The sequence below is a fragment of the Carassius carassius genome, chromosome 16 (assembly GCF_963082965.1).
Source record: "Carassius carassius chromosome 16, fCarCar2.1, whole genome shotgun sequence".
NCBI classification, from domain to species: domain Eukaryota; kingdom Metazoa; phylum Chordata; class Actinopteri; order Cypriniformes; family Cyprinidae; genus Carassius; species Carassius carassius.
Window position 1 is genome coordinate 24,726,745 of NC_081770.1, and position 22,032 is coordinate 24,748,776.

The following is a 22,032-nucleotide window of genomic DNA, read 5'->3' on the forward strand; positions in this document are numbered from 1 at the left end:
AACGATGATTGACAGCGGAGGGGTCGAATAAACGGCCTCTAAGCAAGATTTATTAAAGGGACCGGGAATGCCTCTTTTCTAAATCAAATCATGTATAAAAACACAAGTTCATATGTTTCAAAAATGTTTAATAATGTCCTTTGCAGAGAAAGCAATCATAATAATGCACACAATCCTTTTTTTTTATTATACAGTGGTTAAGATTCTCCTAGTTAAAGGATGCTTGCCTTTATAAACAAAAATAGTGTGCCAATGTCAAACGCAATACAATCATGGAAGTAAGACACTTTGGAACCAAGACTGGTCGAAACGAAAGTGCAATAGACAATTAAAAAAATTAACGTAAACCCAAAAAATGTAACACATTTAATCTTAAGAATTCACTCTTGAGTGGTGTGGTCTGGCGATGAGTCGTCTAAATCATAGTGAAGTTCAGCCACTAAAAAAGACAAAGAAAATGTGTTTAAAATATCTATCTATCCATCTATCTATCTATCTTCAAAATGTCATTTATAGTACAATTATATATTTTTCGAAAATATTATAGCATGACAAACCTGCACAAAGTCCAGCTCAATGAAGCCACTGTGGTGAGGATCCAGCTTTTTGAATACCCCTGAAAAGAAGAAGTAGGTTCACTAAAGATGCTCCAGAACTACAGGGGGCGCCGACCCTACACAACGTCCCATAATAAACAGGCCTAGACACAATCTGCAAGGTCAAACCTGCAAAATCAGCCAAAATATTTAAGAACCAAACACCGAGGGTACTTACGGAACATCATTTCCAGACGCATGAGACAGGACACAAAGTTATCAAAGTCAAGAGTCATGTCTGTCTCGGCGTAACGTGCTACCAGCAGCTGAAATATAGTGTTATTAAGAGTGAAACCTAGAAGAGGAAAGAGAACATAAGCAGTGAATATTAAAATCTTCCACTAACATGATTTCTGTGAGAGTATCTGAGACTCACCGGCTTCTTTCAGCGCCAAACGCAGCTCTGGAGTGCTCATGGTTCCTGAATTATCCATGTCATTCTTCTTGTAAATTCCCTGGGGATATTATAAAATGGAGCAACATGTCATGACATATAGAAATTCTTTGAATTGTGTTAAAGACTTCTGGTGGATCTCTTACAAGGTATCGCTGAATTTTCTTCCACAGAGTAGCGAACTCTCCCAAACCGAGTTTTCCATTCCCACTGTCCTGAGATACAGTTAAGGGAAATTTACAGTTCAACTACACTGAAGTCTTGTGATTCCAGACTCAAGCACATACACAGACAACAAAAAGTAAGCAACTGCAGCTGAGAGGATACATCCATGAGGTTCACTATGACACGACACGTTTCCAAACTGAAGCCGTCCGTCTTTATGTCAGTTCCTACAAAACAACACATAAAGCAGTTCCTCAGACTCTTCATTAGATCTCACGCAGAACATAGAGGATGCAAGAGCCCTTACGTTTCGCGACGATTTTGTTTAAGATAGTCATGAGCTCCGTGGCGGATATTTCCATGTCCTATAGAGAGAAGCAGGGTTCGGTTGGCTTGCTTTTCAGAATAAACATAAATGTTTACTGCATTACAAGTCATCTATCTTTACTTACAGCTCCAGCGAGTTTTAAGAACATGCCTCTGAATCCAGAATCAACTTCACTGTCTGAGACAGCCTCCTGAAAACAAGAGGTAGCACAGTTTGAAAAATGTTACAGGTTCAATAAGGCCATTTGACAATATTGTGATTACCACCCAAATTTACCATAGTAGTATTAGTAGTAGTATTGTTATTATTATTTATTAATGTATTACTAGTAGTAGTGGTAATAACCGAATTAATTTTAATTTAATTTATTAATTGGTTGCTATTATTGTCATTATATGTATTATTGTATTTATTCTTAACGTTATTATTAAATAAAAAAACTATAATTTAATTAATTTAGGAATTATTTTAAGCATTAATCAACAATTTTTTATCAAAATCAAAAATATTTACATTCAGTAGCTATGTTTTCATGCATTTATTCACTTTTTGAGATATTGCATTCAGGAGTGCATTAGAAAATTTGCACATAAACTGACCATTAAAAAAAAAAAGCCATGTGATTTTGCCTCAACAGATTATTATTGATACTTTGCACCAATTTCACAGAATGTGCTCATTTTGTTCTCTTCAAAACATGGGATGGAAACGGTGCTTTATTTGCAAATTTTTTGGTGAGATTCCAATTTTCTGCATAAGTTGAATTTGCAGCTTTGGATGGAAACATAGCTACTATAACTCTATTGACTTTTAACAGCCTTGCGATCTTGTGAGTTGCTTACATCAGGAAGTTCAGCATCCACAGGGTCATCACATGGTCTGGGAATAAACATAAGATTATCCAATCAAATTCACAACCAAGTATTCAAAATAAAAAGATATACAGTCGCATTGGCATATAATAGAGAAACCTCAAACAGGTGGGATACATTACAGTGTTTCGGTCTGTTTTTCGGAAAAGACACGCAGGCAAAAGTCTCCGTCCTTGTTGGGTTCAAAGGTGGACGGCACGATGAGGTACTCTCCAGGAGGCAGCTTGAATCGTGTGCAGACCTCTCTCAGGTTAACGAAGGTCTCAGAGCGAGCTTTCTGTGCATGTGTCAGGAAGTAGTTCTTATCGAGGTGCACATCACGCTGACCTTGAAACTGACAGAGACAAAGGCCAATCAGTGAGCCAGAAATGCTGCGGATAATGGTATGATTGGTCATGAGAAGCACCCCATCCTCTTTGTAGTGTAACTCTTACCTGTGGAGGAACCTGTGGAAGCAAACAAAAACAAAAGGTGGATTTGATGTTATACAAATGTAATTCTGAAGTAATTATGTTCATTTCCTCTCCGTGCATGAGAATCAAAATGTGTAGATACACCTTGTGTCTCTACTCACCTCATAAATAGCAAAGCCAATAGTGTGCATGTCCTCTCCTGCTTTCCTCAGACGGCGCCGGTTCTTCTGGATCAACCCCACCACGAAACTGCAGCCCACCTCATTATCATCTGGATCGTCATCTTCTTCATCCAGCTTAATCACATATTGAGGATTCATCCAGAATGTGTCTGAGGAGCAATGAATGGACGTCGTCAGCAAGAATATTAAACAAATCAAGCCGACCAAACTTCATAAGACCAAGATTCGCAAAATTGGAATATCGGATAATATATTTGCGAATAAAGCCCCATTTCCATCCAGCATGATGAACAGAACAAAATCGTAACTTCCTGATAAACTGGTGTCAAAAATCTAAAAAGGTAATTTGCTGCAGCAGGAGAAGTCACTGTCTTTTCAGTGCTAGGAGGTAATTAGACCACTTTGACGACAGACTTTTCAGACATTTAAGAAATACCAAAATACCATCTTTGGTCCACTGGTTAGTCCAGTTTTACCGTCCCATTGCACAAAGTCACATGGCCTTTTTGATGTTTTTATTCAGTAAACATGTTATGTAAAACACGTTTCAGTTGAGGGCATGTGTTATTTACAGTATTTACATATCTTTTTCATTTCTATACATCGTTTTTATATGCGATAGCCTAAACTGCACATAAAAATAGGGACATGGAAACATAGCTAGTGAATGGGCAGAGCCATCAGCAATATTATTAGACAAACTAAACCAACCAAACTTTGTAACACCAAGATGTGGGTAAAATAAAATATGCATAACTTCAATGGAAATTTATGAAATAAATAACTTGATGAATGGAGGCAGCCATTATTAAATAAACCAAATCAAACTTTGTTACGCTAAAATTCTGATAAAATCTTGAAATACACATAACTAAAACTTATGCACTTAATCGAAAAAGATCATTCTTCTATCTGATAAGAAGACATGTGCATAAACTACATGGAAACACTTTTACCGAATACATTTTTTGATGCGCAGCAAAATCTCAATGAATGGAAAATGGGGATACAATATTAAAATTCAAATAAACAAATGTATGCAATTGAGGTGGATAATTTTTCTATTCACTCAGAAGAAATGTGCCACAAAAAACTCCACAAATGGATGCAGCCATCAGCAATATTATTAAACAAACCAAACCAACCAAACTTGATAAGTGCTAAGATAGAGATTTTTTATATCCGATAAGAAGACATGCACATAAACAAACTTCGTAACACTAAGGGGCCATTTTACCCGACAGTGTTTTTAACCAAAAATGTGAAACTTTTTATGTGTTTTGCCTGTTCGTTTACCAGACAATGGTGTTTAAGGACTGAAAACGTATTTTTTAAAACAGGTTTCAAAGTGCAAGTTTTTGAAAACACCATCGTCATTGTTTCCGTGTAAACACCCAAAACGTGAATCTTTGAAAATGGTGACATCATGCGCGTGTGTAGTATGTGCCAGGTATGTAGACATGCACAGTATTTTTCGGTTTAAAGGCAAGCATGAATAAACATACACAACAATGGCGGAGTACATGGTGCGCAAGGTTCCCACACCTTGGTTAACTTCATATTTAAAGGGTCATTCCACCCGTGGAGACATGAATGTGTATTGAAAGTGGGTCATATATGTAGTAGAATAGTATCATTTTTTTTTATTTTGGTCCTTCTGGGCCTATAAAAGGCAGAAAATAACTTTTTAGAGCTTGTGGACTATAGACAACAATCCCCATAGTGCATTGCAATACTCAGCTCCGCAGGCCACTCCCACTACTCCGCCCATCAATGTGGATTAGTTGAGCTCTCCTCTACGCTACCGATTGTAAATTATTTGGCACAATTTGTTGTGAAGAGTTATTTTGCGACCCAATTAATGTTTTGTGACAAAATGGTGTGCACTTGCATAGTACCGGGATGTTGTTCAAGAACAAGGAAAAGTATTCACAGATTCCCGAAAGATACGGACTTGTGCAAAAAGTGGCTACGGGCTAACGTTATCAATAACCCTAAGTTCGGTGAGGACACAACACTTGAAGCACTAAAAAATCAGACGGTGTGCAGTTTACATTTCAAGCATGAAGATTATGCGCCTAACCCCCTAGGATTGAAGAGACCCGCGCTTTTGAAAAACGCAATTCCTTCAGTATTTTCCTTGCCAGACGACGACGACGAAAAGCCAGGAACGTCGGGAACCACCAGCTCTAGCAGCACTAAACGCATTTGCCTGGAGGTAATGTTATTTCTGACTAGACTCTATTAGCAGCTAGTGGCTACTGAGAACACACACTGACATAGTCGTCTGCTGTAAAGAAACACATCTCCTATGATTTTTCTGTTTACGAACTAAATTTCTTGTATGTTTTGCTCGCTTGTTGTTTTAATGTGTCTGCCTCAATAACTAACGTTACACTTGTCAAGAAATTAGTAAGTAAAGTTAGTATGTAACGTAATAATGTAACGTTAGACACTTAGCTAAAAGTTATATATAAGTTTGCTATTATCGATGTAAATCAACCATGTTTTACTGTGTTAGTTTGACGCTTTTCATGTTTTTTTAGCTGCTCGTCGCTGTACTGTGGCTCATAAAGGTAGCCACGAACATCCGTTTCTAACATAACTTAGTCTAAATCAAAATCCTCCCCAATGCATCCGTCTGAAAAATCAGTATTTTCCTCCAAGTTTCTCCCGGTGAAATCAAACGCACGGGCACTGATGTGTGATAGGTCTGTTAGCGCATTAGGTACAACCCCCTATGGGCAGACTACTTGTGCTTGTAGTCTTTACAGAAATCCACCCTTTTTACACTTCCTCCTACAATGACGTCAAATGACGATTTTTGCGTCATTGTAGGAGGAAGTGAAAAAGGTAAATAGTGGATTTCTCTCGTCTCAGGGGAAAATGAGAGAATGTTGCACAACCATTCAATAGTATGACTAGTTTTCTAACAATGGACCTCTTAATGCAAATGGGTGGAATGACCCTTTAAGGACCTTTCAAGGACTTTCCAGGTCCAATACCCTAAAATTCAAGACTTAAATGTAGGGACACATTTCAAGTGAGAAAGAGGTTACATTGTGTTATCTTGTAAGAAACATTTTTACAGTTTTAATGTGTCAAACACAACTACAGTATGCAAAAAAAATATATATATAATAATTTTGGCCATATGACAGAGATCTGATATTCTAACTGTTGTATTTCTGTTTTGCATAAAACTGAAGAATATTCGGGACATCCTATGCTGTATTCTAAGATGATCTGATATTAACTTTTGCATGGATTTTATTGAAAAGAGCTTAGGCTCATGTAACCAGAAGTTTTAAGATTTATGAATATGTTTTTTAAGTTTTTCTTCCCTCATGGGTTTACATTATCTTAACAAGGAAAGCAATTCAATATTAATTTCCCGGTGTGTCTGTGAAAAATAAAGGTACCATCCTAATAGTTTCGTGCGTGCATGAACCATATTGACCATATTTTAGTTTTCCAAAAAGAGGACAGGGGGTGTGGGTAGGGCGGGGGACTGGGGTGTGGTTGGTCGGTGGTTAAAGCAGTGCAAGGAAAATATATCATTTCCATAAGTGAAGTTATTAATGCAATTTTGGGAGAAGTACGCCCATCTAATCTTCCAATTAATATCCAAGTACAAAAGACAGCCTCTTACCTCTTCCATTGTTAGTTCTTTCGGCATCCCTCCTCCTCCCCATCTCCTCCTTTTATGTGTATCTATTTATTTATCTTTCTGTCTATAGGGGGGCTTTATCGTAGCTCGAGTAGTATAGTCTCTCTGAGCCCTCCATTGCAGACATCAAGCCAAATCTGTTTACCACTAATGCTTAGATTATATGGGCACACAAACTTGTAAAACAAACCAAACCAAACCAAACCAACCAAAGTTTGTCCATGTTTGTTTAGAAATTAGTGTTTGTGTTTTTGTGTGTGTGTGTGTGTGTGTGTGCTCACAAGCATTGTTTCTGCAGCCCCCAGCGGTGGAGCCTCTCCTCCATGTGCCGTCGTGGTTGGTCACGGCCCAGTGTTTAATTGAATCGCTGGTGATGGCGTCCGGGGTCAGAGTGCAGATCTCTATACGAGAGTAATGGCTAAGGAAATCTGAGAATGACATCCTGAAAACAGAGAGAAAACGTATATATAATATATAACGAGTTGCGTCTAGATTGCACTAAATCTAGACCCATAAAGAAATCTGTAAACGCACCAGAATTCTCCATCCTCAGCGCTGGCGTTCGGCCGCTGTGAAGAAATGTTATTCCATTCGGATGAACTAAATGAAAGAAAAAATAAACTATCAGTGATGCTACCGTTTCCAATTTATTTCCATAGATATTCATTAAAACTATGAATTCAACATAATTCACAGAGGCGATAGTTTATGATTTTGTCAGGAGTCAGGATTTCTTGCATGCACACTTTACCCACTCGTTGACCCTTAAAATGAAACTTTGTAAGTCGTACTGTACCTTTAAAACTTGGATATGTGAATGAGCTCTGCTCTGTTATTAATGACTCATTTCCAAATTCAAACATTTATTTAAAGATTTTAATATGTATCTATATTTAACAAAAATACATGTAAAAACATTGAGTAAGCATTGGGTTTCATTCATTAATAAGTGTGTGGATTATGTATTTGAGTATGTGATGTTTGCATATATATGGGTTTGGTTGTTCTTACATTTTTTTTTTGTGTAAATTTGGAGTCAATTTCAGTATTTACGCTTCTGGTGAATCATGTTTAGTTTTTGAAGATGTTTCTAAGTAGATTTCGTGCACACATTCTTGAATACTCATGGTTAGTGAATGAGACCCACTTTTTCATCATATTTCATTTAAAACCCATTGAATTATTTTCATTATACACGTTTTATTTTATGTCTTTGTGACGAATAAAATGATGAATAAACTCAACAACCATTTTAACAACACAAGGTTGACACTGTGTGATTGCGACCTTATAATTTCAGATTTTTATTTTGCTATTTTAGTTACATTCATGAACTTTTATAGTATCTTTGGTGCTGGCGGTAATGAAACCGTACCCATCACTCCAGGCTCCGGTCCACTCCACCTGCCCCCAAGGGTTGCGTATACGAATCAGCTTCTCCATGCGGCCACGATAGTTCACCTGAGACACAGCAGAATGTACTCTAATGACAAAATGTATTATATTATTAAAAACAGAGGCCTGCCAGTAGCTCTATTCATACCTCGGTCGCCCCCGTGAGTGAGTAAGCGTGGCCTTTCACCAGCTTCTGGCGGGTGACGGCTTCTGAATCAGAGGCACTAGTTATCTACATCACAGAATTACAAATAAAAAAGGTATATCTGAAAATGGGCGGGGCTTATGACCTAAAAGTGATTGCTGATTGGTCAAATAATTCCAACTTCAATTCAAATTCAGGCAGAGGAATCTCACGTCGATGGAGCAGCCCAGCAAAGCTCCAGCCTCAAGGGCTTTCTGGATGATCTGAAACATGTTGGAAGGAGCTTTGCTCAGCTCGTAGCTCTCAGCGATGCCTCCAGTGAAATCCTCGAAACCCTCACTGGTGGTTCCTCCAGACAGAGCTTCATAACAGCCGTTCACCCTGCCAGAGACCATAAAACATGCACATTACCTGTACGCACATGTCTTTGAGCTCAGTTTGAGAAACACCTATTGTTAAATAGTCTCATTTAGAGGAACTACTATAAATCCTACTAAATGACATTTTCGATACTATACAAAGATTCAAATGGACTTAATTATTGTTTCGGACAGATAAATGTCTAGGAAAAGGATGGAGCTGCATTTAGGAATCATGAAATTGCTTCCTTCTCTTTTATGTGATGGTTAAATATTTACTGAGTGGTTAAAATTTAATTCACTACAAATAGATGGCTGTAGATGTGCTGTAGATTTATAACTACAGAATGAAAAACAGAAAATATCTAAGTGCAGAAAAAGAGAAACTATGAAAACTATGAAAAATAATCCACAGCTTTTTTTTTGTGGGCCCAAACCTTCACCATCCTGAAGTCAGTGTTTTTTTTAAATGGGTTTTTAAGGTTTGTGGTGAACACAAGCTCAACATATGCTCATGTTTTATCCTACCACGTAAAATACATCAGTACTACGATTTAAAAAAAAGCTTTTATGTGGTTGTTAACAAGTGGTTATATTGGACTACAGAGGTTTTCAGGGAAATTACACTAAATGTCATCACACCAAACAGTTAAACTCATCTAGTCACTAATCAACTTTTACACCCTCGTCGTGTTTATAATCTCGTACTATTATAGCTCAGTCTTTCAGGAAAATGTTCTTAAATAAAGACTGAAAGAGTTGTCAGAAGCCTATTGTTGGCGATGGTGAAGTCATGTGTCCTTAGTGTAGTTCTTTTAGCCTAAGTTTAGCTTTTTATTTCTGCAGAATGTATTTAAGCTTTAGTCTTAAAAAATTCTTAAAGTTGTGTTCATTTTTGAAGATAATCATGATAAACAAAACATGAAAGAATCAAGAAGTTTATTTTTATATATATATATATTTTCGGCAATAATCCAAAAGCCAATGTAAAAATCAGATTGGGTTTTGGTCAAAGGAACCAGGCTGATGGTTACTAGAAAAGCATGTAATTTCACCCCTATCATAAATACTCATGTATGACATCACCACTTGTGGGCGGGGCAATTCCCATAGATCACATGAGGGTTCCAAAATTAGTAGGTCACTGGCTGTAAACGCATTCTTAAACACAACAAATGCAACAAACGACAGCTGGTCCACATTATGTGTTTGGAAGGCAATGATAAACGCTAAAGAGCACTAGGTTAAAAAATGGCACACCCTTATTCCAGGAATACACCTGCTGTGGGTAAATCCTGCTGTGCTTGTATGCAAAGTTCACTAACAACCAGATCCTCACAGAACGTGTTGGGTCTTTCGTACAATTCTTCTTTTACTCTTTCCCTGCCGTTGATGATTTATCTCGTCTTTTAGCCAAAGACAAGTTTTTACGGCTTTTCATGTTTTCACTGTTATACACTCGGGGGCGCTATTAAACATCTTCTGAACAAGCACAAAACCTCTTGAACAAAAACACATGTGAACAGGATGAAGAAACAAGCGATCTCTTATGTAAACAGATGCATATTAAATATATTGTGATCATCAGCAATAGATGATTATGCAACATAACATATGATGCATAATGTTACGGAGTAAAATGATGATCCAGGAAGTGGTATATGGCTGTGCAAGAGGAGTAAGGGAAGCGATCTACAGGATTTATGCTTTGATAATTGTACTGATTATTATCCAGATGTATTTTTTTATTAAAATGTGATTTTCTCACCTTTTTACTCGAAACTATACATTTTTATGAAACTTACCTATATTCAAGTGTTGATAAAAAAGAATGCTTTCAGCTAGAATAAAACTGATTTCTTTTTTGTTTGTTCGTTTGTTTAAAAGTAGAGGCTTTGATTTTTATTTTGGTGTATTGCATATTCAAATATTCATACAGCAAAATACACTGGAGGCCATCAAATTTGAGCGAAAATCATCAAAATCGCTGGCGGTATCTGGCAACTTTTTTCAAAAATGCTGGCGGGGAAAGAGTTGTGTAACAATTCAAATCAGATGACAGTCCTAAAGAAAACAAAGGATTTTCCAATTGTTTATTCTTAGAAAGTAAGTTCCACGAATGAGTTGATTTTCTGGTTGAGGCAGTTCTACACAAAAACTCAAGACACAACACACACAAACACTAACTTCGCATAGGCCTTCTCCAGCAGGGCGCTCCAGAACTCGTTTCCCTCGGCGGAGTGAACAAACACCAACTCGCCGTCTTTCACCGGCAGCCGGTCATCAATGACAACATCCACCCACTCGCCAAACTGCCAGAACTAAAGGACGGAGGTAAAGTGTGCAGAATCACATTATCTGTTCAATCTCAAAAGTGTGGGAAACTGCAAAGACACTCAAATACAAAAGTAAAACTCTGCATTAAAAGCAGAAAGCAAAAAGTGCATAAATTATGTATTATGATGGCTTTTCGACATATACTATGCTACTACTATGTTTTTTTGGTCATGTACTATAGTACTACCATTCAAACGTGTTAATGCTTTTTAAAGAAGTAACCTTTGCTCACCAAGGCTGCATTTATTTGAAAAGAATTTACAGTTTAAAATAACTTTTCTTTTTGAATGGATTTGAAAATGTAATATATTTCTGTGATACAAAGCAGAATTTTCAGCATCATGACTCCAGTCTTCAGTGTCACATGATCCTTCAGAATCCTTCGTTCTAATATGCTGATTTACTGCTCAAGAGACATTTCTTATTAATATTAATGTTGAAAACAGTTGTGCCGCTTCGTCCTTTTTTTTTTTTTTTGTAAACTGTGATACTTTTTCAGGATTATTATTTGAAATATAAATCTTTTGTAACATTATAAATGATTTTTTAACTGTGTAACAATTCCAGATTTTTTTTGGACCTACACTATAGTTTTATATTTATGCAAATGTACTATAGAATTACCATGTATGATTGCCATGGCAATGTCATGTTTTCTGGGCATTCACTATGGTAATACCACGATATTACAGTAGTATTCTTTAAAATACCTTGGAGTTGCATGTACGCCAATGAATTTATATTGTAGCACTATAATGCAAAGTGATAAGTTTACTGTAAGAGTGTAACTTGCAGATACCTGGAAATGGAAGATTCCAGCATAATTGTCATCAAAGTTCTGTCCAGCGGGCACCACTCGCGCCAGAACATCCTCATTCAGGGTCAGAGAGGCTATTGCCGCTAGCAGCCAGCAGTCACCTGAGAGACGGCGAGACAGGAAGTGAGTCTGTGACTGTGTTTACAACCACTCTGTGGTCTGTAGCTGAAACAGCCACATACAGGCCTGTTTTCACTTAAATCTTTAATGGATGTGCAAATTAAGTTACTTATACTTGCATTTGGAATGCAAAATGAAACCTTGACGAACATTTTTAGCATGACATTCAAAACGCCTGCAGACAAGCAAGAACAGGCACATTTTAAGGGGGGCAAATGAAACTCATTATGGAACCAGGCAGCCAATGAGAGCCATTGTGGTTTTCGTGTCACGCCAAGTGGTGAGCTGCAAATCTGCGACAGCAGACGCATGTAGAAAATGCAGAGACTTGAATCTGCCCTTCTCAAAAGAAACAGGCTGCTTTTCCTGCAGTCTATCACATGTATCACATTAAAAGTGCGTGTATGTTTCTAATGCAAGACTTTCGAGGAGAAATACAGCCAAGTTCTTCTCTCTTTAACTGCAGCCTTTAAAAACAAAATCGGTTGTGTGCAAAATTCCTCACGCTAGTTTCTAGGTTTGGACAGTTTGTATTATGTGTTTGGCTCAGCCATTCGGTTAGAGGTAAACACAACAAACAGGAACGAATGAGGCAAAAGAAAGAGAGATTAGGTACAGAAGGGGAGAACAAAGTTAGTAAAGTTACTAGTGTAAAGCTATTAGAATGTAAATTAACTGTTGAGAAGTTGGGTGCTCAAAGTCCTCCGAACGGTTTAGATAGATAGATCTAATCAGCTTTTATTTTTGTGTTTATTTTTTGATGTTCAGTTTTTATTGTTAATTTTTAGTTTAAGTTTTACTCAATTTTGTTGTGATCATTTTTCCTTAACCACTTTTTGTTTATTAATAATTCTATTTAGGTTTAATTTATTTTAGACATTTTATTATTTCAGCTTTTTATTTCAGTTAGTTGCCAACATTTCTAATTTTTTATTAGAATTTTTTTTTTTTGTTGTTGTTTTTCATATAACATTTCTATTTTAATTTCTGCTTATTTCAGTGTCACTAGCTTTAGTTTGAGTTAACAATGACCACTGGAATGAACACTATGTTAAAAGCATCCTTCAGATCCTGACCCACCCTTATTCTAGGTATTATATTTTGGGAGTGTTTGCATTTTCACATTGTTCACAGCGAACTGATTTCATTGTTAAGCCTTCGTGGAATTAATAAAGGGCTTCACCACAGTAATAAGTCATGTGCATTATGCAATCAAATTTCTTTATCAAATTAGGGAGTAAAGTAACACATAAATTAACACCACCGTTATACATTATACAAGAAACAAAACAGTGGAATTCAGTTTTGTTTCAGCCCCAAATCTAACATTCAGGTTTAAATGCACTTACGCCACTTTAAAACCGACATTTTTGTAGTTCCAGCCTATGTGTCGTTGCGTACAAACTATACTTGTGGCTTGCAGAGATTAATGGAGAGCATCCCAGTGTAGCATAATTTTTACTTTCCTTTCAAAGTAATGATGTAAATAATTAGTTACCTTTTATAACGAATCATGCAATGATGCACATTTGAGGTGACCTTCAATTTGAGGTTAGCGTTGATTGCACCATAGTACAAGCTAATTTTCTGGTTGAGGCAGTTAAAACGTTAAGCGGACAGTACTGACTTGCAGGTCTCCAGTGTTTAAAGAATAAAGATAAGGGCGAGAAGAGATCTGTGACTCAGTGAGCTGTATTGTTGACTCGGAGACACTGTATGTATACTGAACAGGTTCTTCACATATAGTCGAACCAGGAGGATTAACCAATAATCTCAAAATGTGTTTCTTGCAGGTGGATGACTGTTTTTCATCTTTTACCCAGAGCTCCTTGACAGATATCCGTCCGTGTAGCTCCTCCGACGATGAATTGGGGTTTTGAGCGCAGCTCCTGCAAAAGACACCAACAACACCCCGTTTGAAATGCTGATATGAAAAGGAAAGCATATAGACACTAAAATATTAAGATTACAGTCTTATGTGGGTCTATATACAAAGATAAACATTGAATATATTTACTTAACAGCTGTTAATCTGACCACATGGTGTAAATGAATAAACAGAAATCGGCTACAGTAATCATAGCAACAGTACGCTGGTCGAGTTATTGGGATCATTATCGGGCAGATCATTGACAAAACATCATAAGTAGCACAGGTATATTTGTAGCAATAACCAATAATACATTGTATGGGTCAAAATTATTGATTTTTTTAATGCCACAAATCATTAGAATAGTAAGTAAAGATCATGTTCCCTGAAGATTGTTTGTAAATTTCCTACTGTAAAAATATCAAAACTCAAAAATCAAAAGGTGATTTTCTCGATATAGATTTTTTTTTTTTTTTTTTTGCACCCTCAGATTCCAGATTTGCAGTTGTATCTCGGGCAAATACACTCAAAAAAAATAAAGGTGCTTCATAATGCTAGAGTAGAACCTTTTTTGTTTAAATGGTTCCTTAAAGAACCGTTAACTCTGAAGAACCTTTCTGTTTCACAAATGTTCTTTGAGGTGAAAGAATGTTTTTAAATAATATTTGACAGAATGGTTCTTTGTGGAACCAAAAGTGGTTTTTCTATGGCATCGCTGTCAAGAACCTTTTATTACATTTAAATTAAATTAAATTAATGCATTTAGAAGATAATTTTAATAAGCGTCCTTTATTTTTAAGAGTGTATTGTCCTGTCCTAACAAACCATAAATCAGTGGAAAACTTATTTATTCAGCTTTCAGATGATGTATAAATCTCAATTAAATAAATAAATCAATAAATAAATAAATATCGCTTAAGACTCGTTTTGCCGTCCATGGTCACATATGACAAAATGCAGATTTACAGATTAACACAAATATGACAAAAACTAAAACGTTTGGGTCTAAATGAGCTTTTGGAACGCACACTGGTCACGAGAAGACTTTTTAAAGTTGGACTGTTTTGCTACGCCGCTGAAACGCAACGCTCGCGACGCGACCCTAAAAGGCGAGACGCAGCCAAGAAGACGTCAGCTTGACGAATGTAGCTATTGAAGTTATTAAAAATAGCAAACAGAACGCGACTTGTGCAAAGAAAGATGTTGGCGAACTAGGAATGCTCGTTCGTAAAGAAAAGGATAACGGTACAACGCAATTTATAGAAAGTGCATAAGTTTCCGTTTAATCTCTACTAGTGAGCGAATGATGCCCTTATAGTTAATAAACGGCACTGAAAGCATACCCCAGGTCTTTTCCACACTATGCCTCTGGTTTTGTACGAGCTGGGTCCGAGTTCTTTAAAACCCAGGGATTCGAGTGCGGCTGGGAAATAGGGGTCTGAGAACAGGGCCCCCCCGGAGAGACACTGGCTCCTGAGCGCCTCGAAGTCCTGGTTGAGGTATTTGGTGGCGTTGGCGTTAGACCCGAACCCTGCAGCCAGCGCTCTCTTCTTGGCCAGGGTAGAGGCGACTCCAGACATTTTTCCACTTCTGAAGAGCCCAAGAAGTCTGAGAAATGTAAAAATGTCTTGATCCTTCAACTTAGTTAACTGTGACTCTCCGCCCCAAACTTCCCAGGCGTGGTCAGGCTGTCATGAGCGCGTTATTGCGCGTTTTTACGCACAAGAAGAACAGGAAGAAGCGCGTTCACATTATATAGCCTACACTGACAGCTAATGCGAAAATAATAACATACCATATCTGACTGATCACGATATTGATGCTACATTTCTATTATAACCTACCACAAAATGAATACTAACAACTACTTGTTTATTAAAGAACGTTAGGCTATTTCTTGTTTATATAAAAAATGTCCAGTTGTCAATGGCATGTGAAGAAACAGTTTAATTTTAAATTAACAATGGATTTTGGAGTTTAAACAAGTTTGGCTTCTCGTGCGGACAGAACTTATGCAACATTCGTTCAGACATTCGTTCATTCTGACATTCCCTCCTAACGGTAAAAGCCCAGAACATGATTAGCTTCTCAACAGTACCATCTGCCGGATATTACAGTCGCGTCAGCGCAGTCAGGAGCGTGGATTTCTAATCGGTACGATATAGAAACGCTCATTTGTTTTGATTGCTATATGAAACCAGCTCAAACCAGCATCCCAGTTTCAAAACATACCTAACCAGCATATGCTGTTTTTTTAACAGTGTGGTCATCACAATCCTGACTCGCAACAGGATGGCAAAAACTGTGCTAGTAGCACTTCAAAAGTACCTGGAATTAAATAATAAGTATTACTGACCATGCCGGAAGAGTTGAATTGAAAAGTTTTGTGTGAGGAAAGGAAGGGTTCACTTGTGGCTTTACTGGCAGATGGAGACAGTGAGAGTCAGGTTGCTTCCATCCTTAAAATTTCAAAGACAGCAGTTCATAAGAATAAGGTGAAGTTGCTGACATTGTGGACAAAGCTACAGACCTGCAGAAGATGAAAACATCTCTCCAATGGCGAGGATGACTGTCAACTCCTTCGAATGTCACTCAACAGCCATGGGATGACATCAAGTGACTTACAAAAAGAACGTAAAACGGTAGCTGGGTTGAAGCATGAGGACATTTTGAAACAGGCTCCTAGGGTCAAAGCTAGAAAAAGCTCTTTATCAATGAAATGCAAAGAAGAGCCAGGATGAGGTTTTAATTGTTTTTTTTTGTTTTTTTTCCTCAAGCAGGACAATGCTTCATGCCACACTTATAAATAAATGCTCTATGGCAACATGTTTATTTGGAATTTGGGGATAAAAGTGGTCAGTATTTTATAGAATAAAACAACATTTTCATTTAACTCAAACACATACCTATAAATTGTAGGGAAACTGATAATATTGCAATTTTTTTCCAGATATGTATGACGTAATATGCAATTTAAAATGCTAGTACAACCATCATTAGTAGACCATGATTTAACGAAATTAAAACAATGAAACAAATAAAGTGGATTTATCTAAAGTAAAACGAGTGAACTAATTAATAACATGAGACCACAAATTAATGTGGGAACAAATTCCTAATTCCTGGCCATGACATCTTGTGCAAAATACATTTTTGTCTTTACAAAATCTAAATTATACTGTCTAGTTCACCTCCACCAGAGGACGCAATTTAACAAGTATAAGCTGACAGTCAAGTGAGAGCCTCCCTCCATTCCAGTGTATTGTTAAAAGAATTTGTTGAAAGAATTAGACTTTACATTAGCTCGTACTGAAGGGCACTGAGAGGCATCCTGTTTAGATCGTATGTATCATGTCTTATAGCCTATGTCTTGTAGGTGAAGAATGAGACGACACGGACACCAGGGCTAACAAAGGGGTTCCCTTTTTTTCTTTTCTTCTTATTTTTTTTTTTTTTTACTGAATGTTATTTTTCAGTTTGTGCATATTTCTTTTAAACATCCGTGTACATGTAGTATAAGTGCACAAACGCTATAGCTTAATCACAAAATTACTGTAATTCCATTCCATTAGGCCTACTCCTTTAACACATTTAATGCATGTCTAAATTATTAATATAATGAAATTCGAAATGATGGGCTACCACAATACCATAGTGTTACTACAGTGAATCCATGGTAAACGATTTGTAGATTGAAAAGCCTTCTGTTTCATTGTGTTTTTCTTGTTTGTCAGGGCTGTATCATTTGGCTTTTTAAAACTAGTTTAAATCAGTCATTTGAGATCTTTGCCGAATTTAAGTGCGTCACACTGGATCTCACAGCACTGTTTGTTTAAAAATGTACTTTGAGCTGAGCGGATACATTGTCAGTGTGCCGCGGTTCAAGAGTAGCTGTTTCATTCCACTTTTGGCGTCTAAACAGTAAACGTTCAAGAAAAAAAAATTATAACGCAATAATACACTTTTATTTGCCAGAATCCACAATTAGCATCCACATGCAATTGCTTCCTGGTTTCAGATATGCCAGCAAAGCCATTTCTGGCCAACTGTACTGTGCTGTAAGGGCTGTAAGAGGCGATGTGAAAAACAAAGTTGTACATTAGGGGATTAAGTCTAAATTCAGAGTAACAAAACTACAGCAGTAACCAGTTCAATTCAATTCAATTCAAGTTTATTTGTATAGTGCTTTTTGCGATACAAATCATTACTAAGCAACTTTACAGAAAAAATAAGTTTCTACAATATTTAGTAATAGCTTATCAGTGGTGACTTTCAGTTTGTGCACGTTTGACAGGTTTTTCAGAAAAATTAATACAAGACATAGTCAACCAGACAATGAACATCATAACAGCAATTATTATATGATGCAGTCACAAATGTAGCAATATTTGTTAATTCTGTTGTTGATTCAGGGTTAGCATCATCTGGGGTCCTCTGAGGGTCAGCATCATCTCTTCTCAGGTGTTCTGGATCCAGACTGGAGCTTGTGTAAATCCTAGTTACCAAAACAGAGAAACAAATAGAGACATCACTAGCATAGCTGCTGTTCCAACAAAGTAAAATTAATTAGTTTAACCCAAGCTAATGAATAAAAATGCGCATTTGATCAGATGCAACTGCAGTCACAATTTAAGAGATACATTATTCGAATGCTTGGCGAAAGAGATGTGTTTTTAATCTAGATTTAAACAGAGAGAGTGTGTCTGAACCCCGAACATTATCAGGAAGGCTATTCCAGAGTTTGGAAGCCAAATGCGAAAAGCTCTACCTCCTTTAGTGGACTTTGCTATCCTAGGAACTACCAAAAGTCCAGCGTTTTGTGACCTTAGGGTGCGTGATGGGTTGTAGCGTGGTAGAAGGCTAGTTAGGTACGCAGGAGCTAAACCATTTAGGGCCTTATAGGTAAGTAATGATCATTTGTAACTGATACGGAACTTAATAGGTAGCCAGTGCAGAGACTGTAAAATTGGGGTAATATGATCATATTTTCTTGACCTGGTAAGGACTGCTGCATTTTGGACTACCTGTAGCTTGTTTATTGAAGAAGCAGGACAACCACCTAGAAGTGCATTACAATAGTCCAGTCTAGAGGTCATGAATGCATGAACTAGCTTTTCTGCAAGTCCGTGTTGATTGAATATATTTAACAGCATTTACAGCTAAAGACAAAACGAAATCTAAATTAAATCTAAAAATGCTTCAAAATATTTAATACATCATTTAATTGTTATACCATTATTAATTAACTTATTTAATTTGTAGTTAGTATAGTATTTAAATAGGCTAATTTGCCCTCTTAGGCTGTTGGTGTCAGAACATATTTATTTATTTTTTAAATGACATGAGACTTGTGATTCCTGCACTTGCTATACTTTATACTTCAGTACAGTAAAAGTGAAAATAATTTTTGTAAAAGTCTTTTATAATTAAATCCAAAAGCAGGACAAAAAAAAAAAAAACGAGGGAGTTAAAATGGCAGTTGAGCTAATGAATGATCCTCTGCTGCCATCTACTGATTATAATGATAATTTTATGTCATTTTCATCATAAAAGTTTTTGTTTTCCACAAATTTTGGCACACTTTTTCATGTCATTTTCATGAATTCAAAGTGAATTTCACCGCACAGCTGTAGATTTGAGAAAGCTTTAAAATATTATAAGTGTTTAACAATGTGTTCATGACTATGAAAGTAAGTTAATGATTATCACTAATACCATTGTGATGTCATTTAAGAGATAGTATCTCTAGGTAGATAATATTAGCCTAAACAGTTATGCTAGTGTTTAGATGTCAATGTTTCTTAATGAAGTCACCGAAACTGAAATCTTAGATATTGTGAGAAAGTGTAAAAAAAAAAAAAAAACTATAGATTGCATACTTCAACCTCTAACTCATATTTTCAATCTTTCTTTTAGTTCAGGTGTTTTTCCTCAAAAGATGAAGACTGCAAAAATAATATCTATTTTTAAAAAGTGTGATAAACATCAGTTTAATAATTATCGACCTGTTTCAATACTTTCACAGTTTCCTAAAATAATAAAAAAAATGGTTTACTCATAAATAAGATATTTTTGGAAAAAAATAATTTACTTTTTGATTATCAATATGGATTCCGATCCAATAGATCAACCGCCGTTGCATTAATTCATTTAACTGAAGAAATTCTTGCTGCAATGGACAAAAAGAAGTATATTGTAAGTATATTTCTGGACTTACAGAAAGCATTCGATTCTGTTAACCATAACCTAACTGTTGACAAAACTACAACACTATGGATTAAGGGGTCAGACATATAAATGGCTTGAAAGTTATTTAAGTAATATAAGCCAATATGTTCAATTTAAAAACCAGACCTCGGAATGCAAAACTGTTGTATGTGGAATTCCCCAGGGTTCCATAACTGGCCCTAAACTTTTTATATTATTTATTAATGATATATTTGAGGCTTCCAAATACATTCATTTTTTGTTGTTTGCAGATGACACAACTGTGTTCAAGACCGGGACAGGTTTAAACGAATTAACGACCATTATTGAAAGGGAAATGACAGAATTAAAGAAATGGTTTGATTATAATAAATTGTTTTTAAATTGGGATAAGACAAATGATATGGTTTTTGGAAATAAGCGAAAACATGAATGTACTAGTTTAGCTATTCAGGATGTAAATATTGAATGTGTTTCAGAAATTAAATCTTTGAGAATTATCCTAAACAGCTAACTTAGCTGGAAGCCTCATATCGATCATTTCAAATGTAAAGTTAGTAAAAATATTGGTATTCTTTATAACGTTAAACACGTATTGGACGAAGCTTCATTACAGCTTCTATACTCAACCTTAATTGTTCCATATTTAACATACTGTACCAAAGTGTGGGGTAATTCATGCATCAGTTATACAGAAAGGCTGTTCTTACTATAGAAGACCATATTCACGCACCTCACAAAAACAAAAAGGGTTTCTTGTAATTGGGATCAGTTTATGGAATTCTTCGGACATTAACCACCGCGGTCATATCAAAGGAGCCAGGAGCACATGGAGTACAGAAACCACCACAGTCGTATTGAAGTAGGCAGGGGGATAGGGAGTACAGAAGATCACCGTAGTCATACCAGAGGAGCCAGGAGCACAGGGAGTACTGAAGACCTCAGTAGCTTTAACAAGGGAAAATCCCTCCCCCGAAAATTTTCTTGGGAACAATCATGGGAATGTGCACTGACCAAACATACAATAGTGCCAGGGTGAATACTCCCAAAGTGCCATCTTCTATTCCAGTATCGGTGACCAAGGTGGGCTGCAGGTTGAACATTGGTAGCAGAGCAGAGAACACTTGGCACTCTGGAGGAGCAGACACTGGGACTGATGAAGGAGGACTGAGTGGACCTTTCAGGGACCCAAAATATGCAGGAGATCAGGATGGGGCCAACAGAGAAGAAGAAGAGATGGGCTCATAACTGAGTTCAGTGAAGTGAGCTCATTCTGGAGTGGACTTTGGACTAGGAGCAAACTCTGGAGCGAATCCATGGAATAGAGCAGGATCTTGGCAGAGCTCTGAGGTGAAAGCGGGCACTACACTGAGCTTGTGGGTTGGAGCCTGCACTGGACTTTGGTCAGGGGCTGGATACTTGCTCTGGACTTTGGTCTGAAACAGATAGCCTCTCTGGGCTAAACTCGGGAACAGGAGCCCTGTCTGGGCCTAACTCGGGAACAGGAGCCCTCACTGGGCCTAAATTGGGAACAGGAGAACTCTCTGACCCTAACTCTGGAACAGAAGTCTTCTCTGGGATAAACTTGGGAACAGGAGCCCTCTCTGGGCTAAAGTCAAGAACAGGAGCTCTTTCTGGGCCAAACTCAGGAACAGGAGCCCTCACTGGGCTAAACTCAGGAACAGGAGCATTCTCTGAGCTGAGCTCCAGAACGCAAGCTTCCTCTTGACTCTTGTCAGGGGTTAGAGCCATCTCTCAATTCTGTTCAGGGGCTAGAGATATCTCACGACTCTGGTTAGGGGCTAGAGCTGATCCAAGCTGTTCTCTGAGAGGGGTGCATAGTCTAGATGGGATTCTCGTGCAGACTTTCAGACTGAAGGTACTTTTCCACAAAGGGCCAGATGGAGTGGATATCAGGCCAGAAGTAATCTGTAGAAGGGAGACTAAGGATGTGGAGGATTCAGTTGGGGGCTAAGGGTGAGCTGGAGCAATCCTGGAACTGGAGAGACATCACGTTAGTCTTCATCTGCTTCACCAACACAGAAACTGGAACCCAATACTTCAAGGACTTGATTAATAAAATCCACCAGAGACAACTCATAAACATCCGTAAGCATAAGGATGATGAACAGATCGTCATCCAGCACATTCAGCAAAACATG

General features: G+C 37.2%; 1 protein-coding gene across 2 annotated transcripts; it reads right to left on the reverse strand.

Moving 5' to 3' along the window:
* Window positions 1–111: 111 nt before the first annotated feature.
* Window positions 112–15,342, reverse strand: LOC132159995 (calpain-2 catalytic subunit-like). Of its 2 annotated transcripts, XM_059569689.1 has the most exons (21): window positions 15,007–15,342; window positions 13,613–13,682; window positions 11,656–11,774; window positions 10,707–10,840; window positions 8,373–8,541; window positions 8,164–8,247; window positions 7,996–8,081; window positions 7,155–7,220; window positions 6,902–7,062; window positions 2,930–3,099; window positions 2,790–2,801; window positions 2,478–2,689; window positions 2,326–2,362; window positions 1,608–1,673; window positions 1,463–1,520; window positions 1,318–1,382; window positions 1,137–1,205; window positions 973–1,051; window positions 775–891; window positions 558–616; window positions 112–439 (listed from the first exon to the last, which is right to left on the reverse strand). In XM_059569689.1, the coding sequence occupies exons 1-21, from the start codon at window positions 15,241–15,243 to the stop codon at window positions 416–418; spliced, it is 2,094 nt and encodes a 697-aa protein (XP_059425672.1). In that variant the 5' UTR covers window positions 15,244–15,342; the 3' UTR covers window positions 112–415. The 2 variants fall into 2 exon arrangements, with proteins under 2 accessions (XP_059425672.1, XP_059425673.1); XM_059569690.1 differs by lacking the exon at window positions 2,790–2,801 and having other exon boundaries at window positions 2,478–2,682; window positions 2,911–3,099; window positions 15,007–15,341.
* Between the last annotated feature and the right edge of the window lie 6,690 nt (window positions 15,343–22,032).